This window comes from Misgurnus anguillicaudatus, chromosome 25 (assembly GCF_027580225.2).
Source record: "Misgurnus anguillicaudatus chromosome 25, ASM2758022v2, whole genome shotgun sequence".
Lineage (NCBI taxonomy): Eukaryota > Metazoa > Chordata > Actinopteri > Cypriniformes > Cobitidae > Misgurnus > Misgurnus anguillicaudatus.
Window position 1 is genome coordinate 17728149 of NC_073361.2, and position 16326 is coordinate 17744474.

The 16326-nt window shown below is 37.3% G+C and overlaps 1 protein-coding gene across 3 annotated transcripts in view; it reads left to right on the forward strand.

Moving 5' to 3' along the window:
- Positions 1-16326, forward strand: part of neto1l (neuropilin (NRP) and tolloid (TLL)-like 1, like) — a 118254-nt gene that overhangs the window by 92811 nt on the left and 9117 nt on the right. For all 3 annotated transcript variants that reach the window (XM_055183043.2, XM_055183045.2, XM_055183044.2), the window contains exon 7: positions 10543-10771. In XM_055183043.2, the coding sequence (XP_055039018.1) occupies positions 10543-10771 (229 nt within the window). The remainder of the gene's footprint in view (positions 1-10542; positions 10772-16326) is intronic.

The window sequence follows — 16326 nt, forward strand, 5'->3', positions numbered from 1 at the left end:
TGGTCCGCAAATGTGCGTTTCATATATGTAACACGTGACTTCTTGACGTGATGACGTATTACGTGAGCTCACACTGGCTTGTGACACAGCCAGAGGCTGTTAAGTATTGGGGTCCATTAAAATGAGAAAAATCCTGGAATGTTTTCCCTAAAAAACATAATTTCTTCTTGACTGAACAAAGAAAGACATCAACATTTTGGATGACATGGTGGTGAGTAAATTATCTGGATTTTATTTTTAAGAAAATAGACTAATCCTTTAAGTGCTGAGGTAGTGCTTCGGCTGTTGCCGGATATAGCAAAAGGGGGCGGGTTTTTGCGAAGGTCTATTGACCTACAGGAACTAGAGTTATACTGAATTTACTGTCAGTATCAACTTTATTATAGTAGATGTTTTTCTTGCTATTTTTAATTTGATAAGAAAAGTTTTTTATGTTGACATTTCTCACTTTGCATACAGTAGTGAAGTAAAACCTAAGACCTAATTAAAGCCTTAATCGATTTGAAGAAACAGCTGAGATATTAACAAGATTTAATTTGTGCTCTTCTGTGGGAAGGAGCTCTCATGGTTAACATTGTTTTATGGCAAATGAGAATGAAAGAAAAGGCCTTCGTGTGGAAAAGGTCAGACGGTTGGGTTTATTTGGGGTCAGAGTCACTTTTTTAATCAGAGCACTGTTGCCAGGGTTTAAAGCTCATGAAATTGCCCTGGCCCTAGCTTCGAACCCTGCACAGAAAACTCAACTGCTTTATTTTCGGCTGCCTTTTTCCATTTCCAGATACAATAATACAGCACACAGCAAGCTTAGATTGCTCAGTTTTTTTCTTTCAGTGTTTATTCCCATCCAGATGTGCACACATTTAGCATCATTTATCACACACGGGAACTGAAATACTGAATTGGGTTTGTTTATTCTGTGCATTGTGCATACATTACATTTAAATATGGTACGTATTACATGATAAGCCATAAGGTCACGCTATTGTGAATATAGTTTTGTTTTATGCAACAAAAATAATAAACCGCTATGTACTTTTGAACAGCTAGAATGCTGTATTCACCAATCAACATACCAGAACTATTTATTTTTTTAGACTGATCTCACAGAAAGTCAGACAACAACACACTTCTCTGGTGACATTGATTTCGTGTCAGCTGTTGGTTGGTGTGTGCGTGTGCTATTTTGGGTGAAGTGCCCATATAAGGACTTCCACTGTACTTCTTGCACTGAAATTGCCCATGAAATAAAGCAAGATTGTTACGTATAAATCTCTGATGTTCGAAAAAAACTTTCAGAAACTTGTACAAACCCTGGCGAAGTAAAATTTAGCACAGAAATACTCGTCACATGTCCAACTACTTTTTTGACACTTGAAATAGCACATGAAATAGCATTAACCCCCCCCCTTAATGTACATTATAAAAAGATCAACATGATCTTACGGAAAGTCGTGTTATAGTAACGCAAAATATTATACATTTTTTCGTGTCCATGGCTTGAAATTCAGCTTTCTTGTGCCTTGAGCATGAATGTCTTTGTCTTGTCACTCACACAAATTTCTATAAATAGTTTTTCGTGTCCGTTGCACGACTTTCTTTTTCATTTCATTTTATTTTATGTATTGTTTTCTTATAATTTTTCCTATTTTCTTACCATTGTCGCTTCGGGTAGGGGTTAGAATCACTTTCTGTTACATTTTTAGACATCCTAACCCAAAGAATACTTTTAAAAGTGGAATAAAAACATGTAGAAATCAATACATAAAAGTACATCCTAACCCAAACCCCAAATCTAACCCCAAGCAACAATGATTTAAAAATAGGGAAAAAAAATGAGAAAACAATACATAAAATGACACGTAAAAGAAAGTCGTGCCACGGGCACGAAAAACTATTTATAGAAATTCATGCGAGTGACACGACAAAGACAAGGACTTTGCTCAAGGTATGAATAAAGTCCATTAAAATTAGAAAAATCCTGCAATGTTTTCCTCAAAAAACATAATTTCTTCTCGACTGAACAAAGAAAGACATCAACATTTTGGATGACATGGTGGTGAGTAAATTATCTGGATTTTTCTTTTAAGAAAATTGAATATTCCTTTAACATAGACACAAAGTATCAAAAAAGCAGTTGGACGTGTGACGAGTATTTCTGTGCTGAATGCACTTCGCCAGGGTTTGTACAAGTTTCTGAGTTTTTTTTTGAACATCAGAGATTTATACGTAACAATCTTGCTTTATTTCTTTCATGGGCAATTTCAGTGCAGGAAGTACAGTGGAAGCCCTTATATGGGCACTTTAACTGAAATAGCGCACGCACACCAACCAACAGCTGTTAATGTCACCAGAGAACCAGTGTTGTTGTCTGTGAGGAAAATTCAGCTATGGAAACAATGGATATAGTTTGTTTATCCGGGGTAGCGGTGGAGTTGTGCGTGTGTGTTTTTTTACCCTACTGAAAAATCCAGCCAAGACCAGCACAAGCTGGTGAGCTGGCCTTACCTGGTCTCCCAGCTTGGTTTTTGCTGGTATTGCTGGTGTAGCAAGCTGGTCTAGCTGTGTTGTGGTCACTTTTTAAGCTGGTCTAGCTGGACCTAGCTGGTCATGGAAGACCAGCTGACCCACCAGCTTGACCAGCTTTGCCAGGCTGGGAGGACCAGCTTAGACCAGCTCCTGCCACATTAAACCAGCTAAAACCATCTTCCAGCTTATGCTGGTCTTTGCTGGATTTTTCAGTAGGGTAACGCTGGATTTTATTAAAATAGGACGATCCCAACCGGGTCATGAGTGGCAGGCGATAAGTAAAACTGCATCAAATGTCTGTGTCGTTTCTGTGCATATAATGTAACGACATGAACATGTAGGGAATCATACGTTTTCCAGAGATAATAATGTTTTGTGTGTATTGCTTGCACGTTACTCACACCGCCTGTGGTACTCGTTTTTTTTTCAGGAAAGCAGTTGAGCTGATCTGTCTTTTTATAAATCTGATAAAACTAAAGACTATGTAGGATGCAATAGTCTATACTCAAGATTACCATGAGATTAGCAGAAACACTGTGTCTTACAGTATGTGACCTTTAAATAGGATCAGTTTGCCATGAGAGGAACTTTTCTAAAACAAACAACTAATAAACAACTAACAAAATAGATGCATTTGACATTAATCTCTCTTGTATTTCACTTGATCTGGTTTAAGATGTCTGCAAAGGTTGCATTTACTCAGAGGTTTAAGGTTGGAATTGATCAGTAGTCAGATATGACCGAACACAACAAATTGCTTCCTTTGCTTGTGGATTTTCAGATAACCTTCTTTAACAAGTGTTGACTAGAGAGCAAAAATATGTGTTATGCTGTGGCTTGGTGATAATATTTAGGCTTGGTTTGATTTCTTGCTTCAGAAATTGATTTTCATTCTATCTGATGTCCTTCCAGAGGCACAAATCAAAGCTCATGTCCTTGTCTTTTCACATTAAGAAGCATTACATAGCTATATTTGGGGGGGAAATCACAACCTATAGGTTTCCGTGCTATAAACTTTTATTACATTTTATGAATAAGTACACAATATTTGAAGAATTTATGTTGATAAAGACCATGTAACTTTATGGTTTCCTGTTAAATACCGTAAACAATCGGTACATGTACACATATGTACAGGACATCCTATCCTACCTGTATGGTCTACATACAAATACAACATTCATAGTTAGATTGATTTTGTGTTAAAGTGTTGAATCGATGTCATATTTTGTTGGCTGAATTCATACAGAAATGATTGTTTGGAGCACAGATGGCCAGGGATCCATTTTGTGTTCCCCTTGAAATCAGATAATGTTACTCATATAGCTGTCCTCTGCAGACTTTCATATTTCTCATCCAATTACGAGCACATGCATGTAACCTTCCAGACATGTACACCCTTTATCCTTATTTGATTTATTGTCCGATGGGAAAATTAAATGGGGGTGGGGTCTATTTCATCACCTATACATCAAGAATAGAAAAGCCACTGACAGTTTCATATTCATTTGCAAATTAATTTTCAGGTTTTGCTGTCTGTTGCTGTCACCGTAGATGCTGAAAACCCTGTCTAAGTATTTAAGTGTGTTTTCCCTGCACATTGATAGAAAAAATGCATGTTCAAAATTGCTTAACAGATCCAATAATCATGAAAATCTTGGTGATATTAGAAACAATAAATATTGGGGCATTTTCTGCAAAATTTTCTGTTGTAAAGAATGAGAGTCATATTAGACCATATGAAGAGTTTGGTTCCAAAACGCAATAAATCCATTTTGACAAATTTCGGTAAAAACGTGTTTTCTATACCAAGAAAGTCACAAGATGAAAAACATTATTTTCTGTTACAAACTTTCACATAGCATCTTTAGGTTATAAAAACATAAAAAATTCAAATCCATAACTTGATTTTCAAAGATTTATTATAAAAACTAATTATTTTTTCCACAAAATGCAATAAATCCATGACAGTTTTTTATTTAAAAATGCTATAAATCTATTAAATCAATGTATATTTGTGCATTCATCTTTACCATTTTATATTTATTTAGTTGACTAGTGGTATACAATGATTAAAAAATAAACATTAATGGCATTAATCAAAACACTTACTTTGTTATAATAAGAACACTGTCATTGCTGCGGTTATACTTGACGTCGTCTCTGTACATTTTTCACAGCGATCAGCTGTAAAATGTTTTGGTCCTGCTCGATTTTCATTGACTTTGAGTAAAATAATGTAAAGTTTTCATAAGATCCTCTGGGGTCAATGTTTTAGCATGAGAAGCTTGATGCTGTCGGGAGAACAAGCACCCGTCTCCCGAGTACCTCTTGTGTAAATTATTAGATGTTGATGGCTTACGTTTCTTTCCCGTCACAGAAAACCATCACAGGTTTAGCAATGCAAATAAAGTATAATTTTGTTTTGTTTGTTGATCACGAAGTACAAAGTAGATGAGGAAAACTAGGACTCCGTGTACTCAGCGCGCCGCCATTGTTTGTTTACATTGCGTGACTGGTGGGCTGTAATATCAGGAATGGATTTATTGCGTTCTGTAAAAAAGGAGGAGTGCCGTTTATCGCATTTTGGAAAAAAAAAGGGAGAAAAGATGACAGAATAACACGGCGGATATTGGAATTTACTTTTAACTACTTACCTGATATAATACTGATTTTGGCAGTAACTCATTTTTTTCAAAAATGGCATTTATCGCGTTTTGGAACCAAACTCTTCATATATAGACGTATCCAACTAGAAAAAAATATTGATATATTGCCAAAATACAATATGATGCCCAGCCCAACCAATTATTTTCCTAAACAAAATGTTCTTTGAGCTGCAAGATGCACGGCACTTCATACAACGTATCTTGCTCTTTCTCTCTGGTCTACTGGGAAAGGTCGGTTAATGCAAGGTACAAATAAGTCAGCACAGTGGAGGATGTAAACAGCACCTCAAACACATCCGTATGCCCTGAAGAAAAAGCAGGTCCCAGTTGGCCAGATGTTGCTGTCTCTGTGTCAGGCAGCCACGACTAATTTATTCTAGAGGAACAGGTGAAGATAAAGGTAAATTACTTGGCAATTAGTGTGTACTCAAATAATCAAGCTGAACCTTGGCATGATTCTTGGGCGTAATTCAGATGGAGTTTTTCACTGATTTACATATAATGATTAAGGTCAGGAGTTCCTGTATTTCTGTAGACTGTTTTCCAGAAGACGTAACATGAAGGGTAACGTGTAATTCATACAAGTGTCTAGACATAAGTTGTTGTTAGAAGAGGTCAGATGAGAGCCATTTTTTCACCCAAAAATGAAAATTCTATCATAATTTTCTCACCCTAATGTTGTTCTAAACCTGTATGAGTTTCATTTTTCTGATGAACACAAAATAAGATATTTTAATATGATGGTAAGCATACAGCTGATTCTAACCATTGACTTCCATTGTAGGAAAAACAAATACGATGAATTAAACGGGTACTGTCAACTGTGTGCTTACAATCAAAATATCTTATTTATTATTTATCACAATACTTCCAAAATATTTGTTTTCCTACTAATGAAGTCACTGGTTACAATAAGCTGTGTGCTTACCATCATTTATCAAAATATGAAGAGTTTGGTTCCAAAACGCAATAAATGCCATTTTTGAAAAAAATGAGTTACTATCAGTATTTAAAAGTAAATTCTTAATTTTACGCAAAATCCAATATCTGCCGTATTATTCTGTCATCTTTTCTCCCTTTTTTTCCAAAACGCAATAAATGCCACTCCTCCTTTTCTACAGAATGTAATAAATCCGCTCCACAAATTACAGCACACCATTCAATGCAATGTAAACAAACAATGGCTGCGCGTTGAGTACACAGAATCCTAGTTTTCCTCATCTACTTTGTACTTCGTGATCACCAAACAAACAAAAACAAAAGAATACTTTAAATGCATTGATAAACCTGTGATGGTTTTCTGTGACGGGAAAGAAACGTAAGCCATCAAAATCTAATAATTTACGCGAGAGGGATACGGGAGCCCGTTGCTTATTCTCCCGACAGCATCAAGCTTCTGTCATGCTAACACATTGACCCCAGGGTAAATGAAGACAGAATTTTCATTTTTGGGAAACTATCCCTTTAATGCCCAAATATTGCCCATAAACTTAGTGAAGTTGTGTTTATGAGAATGTTTGAATTATTAATAAGCATTGATAAGACAACTGTTGACATATAATAGTATAGCATTAGAAAATGCATGTGAAGTGTGTGATAAGCATAGTTGTCGTCCTGCTTGTAGGCACATATTGCGCTCATTAAATAACAAAAACAATATTGTGCGTAGTCTATTTTAGTAACCTTAACACACCGCGTTTTAAGACCAGAACGCCCATGAGCGCAAAATTGGGTGCAAATGCATTTGCTATTTAAACAATGGGTCGCTAAACTTGAAAATGATAATTGAGCCGGGTTTAAACTAGCAAAAGACCCTTGCGTCGCGCATTGCACTGCATTGTGCTGTGGTCCGTGTGTGTGATATGGCCCTTTGAAATATTTAAGATCTATTTTGAAACTTTAGATGAGGCATGAAACTACACTCTAAAAATGCTGGGTTATTTTTAACCCAGCGTTGCGTCAAAAAGGGACCAAGCCAGCAGTTAGGTTAAATTAGCCCAGAAAATGTTTTTATTTCAGCCAACAATGGGTTAAAACAACTCAACATTTTGAGTTGAAACAACCTAGCATAGGTAAATTACAACTATTACAATTTTTTTGCATTAAAATATTCAAAACCCACTAGCACTGTGTTATATATTTTGTTAACTTGTGTACTTGCATTACCCTAAAGGTTTTTGACAATGTTTAAATCCAGAGAAATTCACTATTGTAACCATAACATGTCAGTGCCTAACCTGTCAGTGGTGTCGTGTCCACTTTGTTTCTTTTACTGCTGTATTAATCATAGGTATGCTTGAGTGGTCAGAGTATGAAATCGAAGTATTGTGAAAGCAGTACTTTGATGTCATAAGCTGATCGTTCGTTGCAGCACTTACAGTCGAACGCTCCTCATGGCAAAACAGTGCATCCCATAAAAATGATGGAAGTAGTGGTTGCAGTATTTAAAAAGCCACTCTGTATAAGGTAATAGTTCAGCCTGATCTCACGAGAAATCGTACATATTTTACGAGTTGGCTAATTCGTATCAATTCATAGGAAGTTAATCGTGCAAAATCGTACGATTCTCATGAAAAAACAACAACAAATCCGAATCCCTAACCCCGCAACTAACCCCCCACGTCACAGGGGTGAATGCAAATTGTACCAAAACTTACGAATGTGGTCGTATGATTAAATACAAATTAGCCAACTCGTAAAATATGTACGAATTCTTGTGAGATAGCGTTGAATAGTTATTAAAAATTATTTTATAACTCCCATCATTCACAGCATCATCAAGTGGCACATTTATTATTATTTTGTGACCTCTAGCAGTGAAATTTACATACTGTACCTTTTAAGAAGATTCCCCCCATTCATATGTAAAGCGCTTTGAGTGCTGCAGAAAAGCGCTATATAAATGTAACAAATTATAATTATTATTTAAGAATTTCTTTTTGTTCTCCTTATAATTTGATTGTGAATAATTAAAAAGATATAAGGCAAGTCATCTATGATTTTTTTATGCTAATACTGCCTTGATTATTGGATTTGATATCTGTGGATAGCCCAGAAATAATATTGATTTTGCACCATCATATAATACTGGCAATATCTGTACCCTGGGGTTTGCAAGGCATTATTATTGGCCTGTTATTGGCCATTCAGTTGTTAGTGAAACACTTTCAGCAACAGTTTTTGGATTTTGCTTTCAGCAGCCCTGAGGATAAAAATCTGTCGAACCCAGATCTCTCAGAGTCTGCCCTATTTGCTGCCAGTGTACAGAATTTCTCCACGATTGTGTTGAGGCACAATTTATAATAAGACTAATTTACATAAAATGGGGGTGTTTTGCACCGAAACAAGTGATAACAAAATTATTTAAATACCCATGAAAGAGTACTATTTCAGTGCCTGGAAAACAGCAACATAACATCCAAACCATACAACATTTGTTGTAAAGGGCATTTGTCACTTCCACACATAGAATATTTTATTAAATTAATGCCCCTAGTGGCAGCAGGTGTTACAACAGGGACATTTTGTTTAAAGAGCACCTATTTCGTTCCGTGAATCGGACCATGACTCTTTAATGCAATGCACTGTCAAAAATGAAGCATGACTGAAGTTAAAACAACTTGGTTTTGTAAGTTAATTTAACCTACTATTTTAACTTTTGACTTGTGATAAGTTGACATAACTTATAAAACAAGTTAAAATTGTTTAACTTAACATGTTAAGTTAAAGTAACTTAAAAATATATGTTGATTTAACAAAAATGCTGCATCTTTTACAGTGTGGTGGGATTTAAAATACATGATAAAACAAATTATTTTTTTAAGTTGGTCAGATAACATTAACAGTGCAAAGATCATAGGTTAGATTCCAGGGACCACACATACCTATATAAAATATACTTTTTATGCACTGTACTGTAAGTTAATAAAAGCATCTATCAGATGCATAAATGTATATTTTCCATTATGTTACTGTAAAAGTTCACACATTATGTTTCGACAAACCAACATTTTCATTGTTAGTGACGGTAGCGCAACATGGGCATGTATTTTTTATGCCAGCTTGAGGGCACTTAAACTTAAAATGTAGCTAGATGTATTTTTTTTGTCTCAAAAAAAAGATAATGGCTTTTTAGTAAGATTCATGTGCTAAAATATTACTTGCAAAACTGTCACCTGTTTATTTAAACAGCAAACCCACCCTGTTGTTAGATTAATAGGTGAGTCTTTCTTAATCAGCGGAGATCAACTCAGTTATCTAGACAACCTTCAAAATCAATTACGTCTAATTATTCGCTCGAACATTCCTCATATATCTCCCAGGAAATTGTGCCTAAAAAGTGCTAACAAGCTGGCACGTAAAGCACTGTAGTGGATCTCCTTCCACCTTCATGTAATTCTCTAAGGGTAACAAAGGGACGTGTGGGAAGCCTCGTTCATTTCATTAGATCTGTATAGTGAGTGGGGTTTTATGTATTTGTATTCATATAAGTGACGCCCCCACAGTGTTTTGCTGACAATGAGAGATTGTCTATTCAGAAAGAATGTGGCTCCTGTAGTTCATTACGTACATTGCAGGTGTTAGTATACGGTGGGTGGCTGCTGAATGAAATGTTATTACAGTGAGGATTACTGAGCAATTGGGTAACATACTCGTTGGTAAAACTGCGGTTCTCAATTTACTTGTCATAATATAACACTGAGTGCTCATTAAAAGTGATAGCGCTACATTTGGGTATTGCAAACTCTCCAACCACTGCTGGGAGATGCAAAGGGTGCCGGGCACATGAGGAGAACGGTCTATGCTAATATTAAAGCTTTTCGGTGCTGTCAAGCCTGTCACATAGTGTTATTTGGCACGTCACGGTATGGGTCATTTTTACAGTACGTTTAATATCCCAAACAGTGTAATTGGGATTTTGGATGTGGGGAGGTGTGAATAAAGCTTGATTAGGGTTAGATTGAGTGAGAATAGAGCAGATGGTGGATTCTAACACCTCTTTGGTTTTTAGTGAGCCCAACAGGGTTGATGTGAGCGGTAGCGCAGTTTATTGGCGTGCTCGAGTGCTCATCGTTGAAACTTTTTGAAAAACTCTCTCACTCAATTCCATGAATCTCCCGCGATCCCCTGCTTTCGTGTTATCGATCTCTCCGTGTAATTAACTGGCTTTTCTGAGTTCACGGCCCAATATCTGTGTTAAAGACAGTTTGTAAGTAATCGCAATATCATTTGTATGACAGATGAGGAAAGGAAAACGATTGTTTGGACAGAAGGGCCAATTTCCTGCGCGGATATCGAAATTCCTGCCAATTTCCAATGAGCATAACAGCATGCCTTTCTCTTTCAGATCTACCTGCGTTTCCTTGACTACGAGATGCAGAACTCCAACGAGTGCAAGCGTAATTTTGTGGCGGTGTACGACGGGAGCAGCTCGGTGGAAGACTTGAGGAATAAGTTCTGCAGCACGGTAGCCAACGACGTGATGCTGGTGACCGCGCTGGGCGTGGTCCGCATGTGGGCCGACGAGGGCAGCCGCAAGAGTCGCTTCCGTATTCTCTTCACTACCTTCCAAGAGCGTAAGAGATACAAGCACACGCAAACACAGAGAGACACCCTTATAGGGTTTGAATGAGGGCTATAAATTCAGTGTAGCTGTTAATTAGGACCGCTAGAATTATGGTACACTGTCAAAAATTGTCCTTAGCTGTCACTGAGGTGGTAACCTTTGAAAAAGTACACCTTTGCATCCAAAGAGTTCATATAAGTACCTCAGAGGTACATATTTGGTACCCATCCGTACGTAATCTAATATACACTACTCTAATGTAAAATATAGAAATCACCCTGCCATTCATTTTCATCTACACCTGCACACCTGATAGACTGTTTAATCGAGCAGGTCTATGGAAATAAAAGCAACTCATCCGTAGGTCTATTAAAGAAACACAAGCCATCTATTTAGCCGCTTTGAGTCGGAAACGCACCACAGGTCTTGCCAATAGCACATTATCTTATAAGCACCATCAGCAAGTGGTCAGCGTACGAGATCACAGGTACAAAAGGACATCGGGGTGTGATATATTCTCTCTTAAAATGAGATACATAAAACTACATCCCCTACTGACTGCTGATTTGTCTTGTGTTATTTAATTAGTGGACCCCTATCGCACTGCAGCCTTGGTAAATCTGTTTTTATGCATTCCCATGTTAAATATAAAGTTCTCCTCTTTTGTCTTTTCCCCTGCTAAACACCCTTATAAGAAACACAAGGGCTAAAGGGGGAGGGTCCTGTCGATGTACAATTTTACAGGATATTTCTTTTAAGGGATGAGCTGTTCCCTTTAAAGGGAACTTCAACGCTGCGTCAGAGATGCATAACTTAGGCGCCTGAGTATGTATATAAAATTCGACCAATGGTTGGGTGTGACGTGATAAGCCAGAGAGCATAAATTCGTCAGAAAGGAACATCCACTTTATCTGGCATATGCTGAGACGGGTGTACAGGTATACCGAAAGTATGGCAAGGGAGACACAGCATCTCATTCCCTTCCAGGGTTACATACCTAACCCGAGACGTTTCTGCAGTGATGGAGCTGTTTCTTAGAAGCATGGGGGGTACAGCGGGACCCCTCCTCCTGGGCGTCTTTTATTCTGAGATCCATAACAGTTGGGGTTCACAGCATCAGATGCAGGCGAGTCGCTGTGAAGCTTAATATGAGGGCAAGAGAAAAAAGAAGATGAGGAATTGTGTAGTAAGAACGAAATAATAAAGATTGAGTGTTTGGCTGATAAAGTAGATGCTAAGGGAGAGGAAGTAGGGAGAAGGTGATAAAACGTGGGGTTAATGTTTGGCATCTACTGTAGCACGCTCATCATTACTGCATGCCGCCGGCATCAAACGCCATCCTCCATATTTGTCCCACTGCTGTTCCTGTGTCCTGTCCCAATGGCCCAAAAAGTATGCCAATCTTATCATGTCCCTGCCAGAGACTAATGGGTAAAACATTAAAGGACAGCAATAACACGACACCATCTAGTACCAGTGTAAAACTACACATACAAGCAGGGTTGCCAGGTCTGTGTAGCAAAAATCCCCCAATAGGCAATCAAAACTAGCCCAAAACTTATCCCAAACATCAAACCTCAAAATACACCACTGCCAGCCCCAAAATGCATATTTTACAATTATGCATTACACGTAATTTCTTCTTGAAAATCACTGTATATAAATAATTATAGGATGTGAAATAAACCCATTGCCACAGTTAGGGATGGGACGGTATTTTAATGTCATGATTTTAGTGACCAAAGTTATCACGGTTATCCATATTATAATGGTTTTGTTAAAATTAGATGGAAATGTAAAAAAAAATGATACACTGAAAACATTTAAAAAAAAGTTTTATTTTTAAAAATCACAATTTAATATTTCATGTCCCTGAAATTATTTCTGTGGTAAAAATAAATAAATCTGTCTAATAAGTTTACAGTGAATGAATACAATACATTATCCCTTAAATGCCTTCTTGTGCAAAAAAACTATGTTGCACGTGGCCGCCTGCGTCAAATTGATTCCGGCTGGACAGGATTTACCGCAAGTTTTCAAAATCACGGTATCAAACACGGTTGTAATGATAATAAAATTTTAAACGATAATACTAATCGTCAAGACACTTTATCATGGTTAATCGTGAAACCGGTAATCGTCCCATCCCTAGCCACAGTATAGAGGGTTTGCACGTGACGTCACCTTCGGCGAAAGTGACTCCAGTTACGCCCACTGAGTGGCAAAAGACAGAGCGGCAGCATTTGTGTATAGTGTGAATTCAGCGAAAACATGGGGAAAACGCATCTAAATTGGAAAAAGCTGTTGTGCGATAGACTGTACTAACAGATTTAACAGGAATTGGGAGCTATCGTTTTATAGACTGTCAAAAAACACCGAAAGGAGAAGTAAATTGGTCGTTCATGCCAACGTCCACAGACCACAGGTGGGTTGACAAGTTGCTAGGGTCACTATCAAGCAGAGGTTTTACTTTCTACTTAAAAGTATTTTTCAAGTATTTGAATTTTATTCGTGTTTTTCTTTGGAAAACATTCCAAAGCATATTATCTTAATTTTTACTCTATTACATTTTATTACATATTACATAAATACACGTTTTTGTTTTAATTTTTTCAATAAAAAAAAAATACACGTTTTTGTTTTACATTTAATATTTAAGTACATTAACGTACTTTTACTCAAGTAAAAGTACGCAATTTTAATGTAATTAGGTATTAAATACATTTTAATATGCAATATTAAAGAATACACAGTATGATTATATGCTTTAGAATCTAGTGAAGTAAATTTTTTCCCAATACAAACACCCTTATAAATCACAGATGCTTGGAAAATGTAACTAATGTAACTAGGTATTGTCCACCTCTGCTATCAAGTCCAACTAAATTCAATTTAAGCTAATAATAGTCTGTTTTACTGGCATTTTCGCAGCAGCCGCCATGAAAACCAGCCATTTTGTTTATCGTTTGCCACCCAACAGGGTGTTCTCCGGTGTGGTCACGTGGAAAAGTGATGTCAATGCATACCCTCTATAAAAGTAGCCCAATTCTCCAGGAAATCCACAGATTTGGCAACCCTTACTGCAAGGGTGATTTTGATTTGTCAAAGACATTTTCGGCTTCACTTCCTAAAATGTCCCAGAATGCACTGGGTGTCGCTGTCCTTAACAGCTCCAACGAAGATGTACAATGAACCATACAAGTAATGTATGTTTTAAATATGTACCCCTGAAGTCACTGGGGTGGTACCTCTTTAAAAAGAACATCACTGCTCTTAAATATTACTTCATATTAGTACCTTAGAGATCCATATAAGTTACATATTATATGTATACATACCTTTACCTAATAGTACATATTAGGGCCTTTTTAAAGGGTACCTCCCCAGTGACAGATAGGGTACATAGTTTGACAATTTTTTTGTGTGTACTAATCTTAGAGGAACCAGGCCTGGTGACTGGATACATAACATATTATACTGGTTTACTATATAGGTAGCTAGAGTATGGAATGTGCCACAGTCTCAAGCATAGCAGGAAATCCTTCACTTCCTCTGATTGATTGCCGGGCTTTAATCGACAGAAGTTTGCATTTAAACGGAAGGCGGATGTCCCGGAGCATGCAGGTGAAGAATGGTTTTGGGAATGAGTTGGTGGTTTAGTGCAGAGGGCCTTGAGGGTGAAGAAAGCACATAATGCTCTTTCTGAGATAGAAAGAGGCAGCTGCGTGTCTGCGTCGGTCTTCGTGAATAGCGATAGGTGGATTTCTGTATGAGCCCAGTGTCCTTTGTACAGCCCTATCCAGTGAATGAACACAGGATGTGCGGTTGCCCGGGTAACACCCCTGCATAACTTGTTCAGCCACTTACTTATTCTCTCTCTCTCTCTCTCTCTCTCTCTCTCTCTCTCTCTCTCTCTCTCTCTCTCTCTGTTTTGCTAGGCTCAGCACCTACCTTTACTACATTCAGTTTATTACAAAATAATTATATGATGTTAAGACAATAATGAAGGAAGCTTAATTGGTAGAGCTCATTAGCAGTGCATGGGTTGTGGGTTTGATCATATATACTGATCAAATATACAGATTGAATGTACTGTACGTCGCTTTGGATAAAAGTGCCTGCCAAACGTATAAATGTAAATGAATGAATTACTGACTCTGATGTCAGATCAGCCCTCATTCACAAATTGTGTAAAAGACAATATCTCACACCACTTTCATACCTTCTTGATCCTTCCATATATTAGTAATTCAACAAATTGAGTTGTGGCAGGTCTATCAACCTTCAGCGAGGCTTAAACCAAAGACCTGTCCACATTGGTGCGTGGAATCATTCGTCAGAGCACCATCATCGGTTAATTTATGCACCGGGGTGCAGAGGGAACGTTGAGCACTGAGCAAAAGGCCACTTTTATTAGAAGCTCACTGAGATTAATTTCTCTACAGGCTGGAGCAGCAGACTCACCTTTAAATAAAGTCCCATCTCATTTGGCAAGTTGGTTAAAGGTATAGTTCTGCAGCTCTACCTTGTGGTGAGAATAGGAATTGTATTTGCAGGACGGTACTGTACATCCAGAGTGATGAGTCATCTTAATTTGCGTTGTTATTTCTCATCTGGGAGCAGCTCGGGTGTGCAGTCATTAATAATTCGACATCTGTGCAACCTTGACTCTGTGTTATTTTATCTTTAGAAATGTTTTGATTTTTGGATAAGCTGGGTGTCCTCTGATGACCATAATAGCAGCAAGTAACAAAGTTGTTTGTATTAAGTTATGTGTGCGGGAATTGGTCACACATGGGTGGGCGTGTGAGGTATTACGTATGTATGCGAGTCGAGGTCAATTATACAGAAGCTCCACCCCCTGTAAGTCACCTTGGTTTTAATTGAGCCTGATGAGATTTTTATGCAATTTTATTCACATCTATAATTTTTATGATTTCATGTCTGATATATTTTTTCAGCTTCAAATGAAGATGACTTAAACACCCTCCCTTTATGTATTTTTTATGCATGACACAAATATTTGATCTTTGAATGATTTTAGCAGTTGTGGAAATATACTTGCAGCTTTTATCTGCATTCATTATCATTGTGATATCTGAGCAATTAGGGCAAAAACTTGTGTAAAAATTCAGTATTAAATTAAATCATTAAAGGATTAGTCAATTTTCTTAAAAAAAAAAAAATCCAGATAATTTACTCACCACCATGTCATCCAAAATGTTGATGTGTTTTTTTGTTCAGTCAATAAGAAATAATGTTTTTTGAGGAAAACATTCCAGGATTTATATGAACCCCAACACCTAACAGTTTTAATGCAGTTTAAAATTGCAGTTTTAACAGAGTTTCAAAGGCCTCTAAACGATCTCAAACGAGGCATAAGGGTCTTGTCTAGCGAAACGATTGTCATTTTTGACAAAAAAAATGTGCACTTTTAAACAGCAACTTCTATCTGTCTCTGGTCCTGTGATGCGCCAGCGCGACCTCACGTAATGCGTCGTCACGTCAAGAGGTCACGGATGACTTATTGAAACTACACCCCAGTGTTTACAAGTGTGGAGAAAG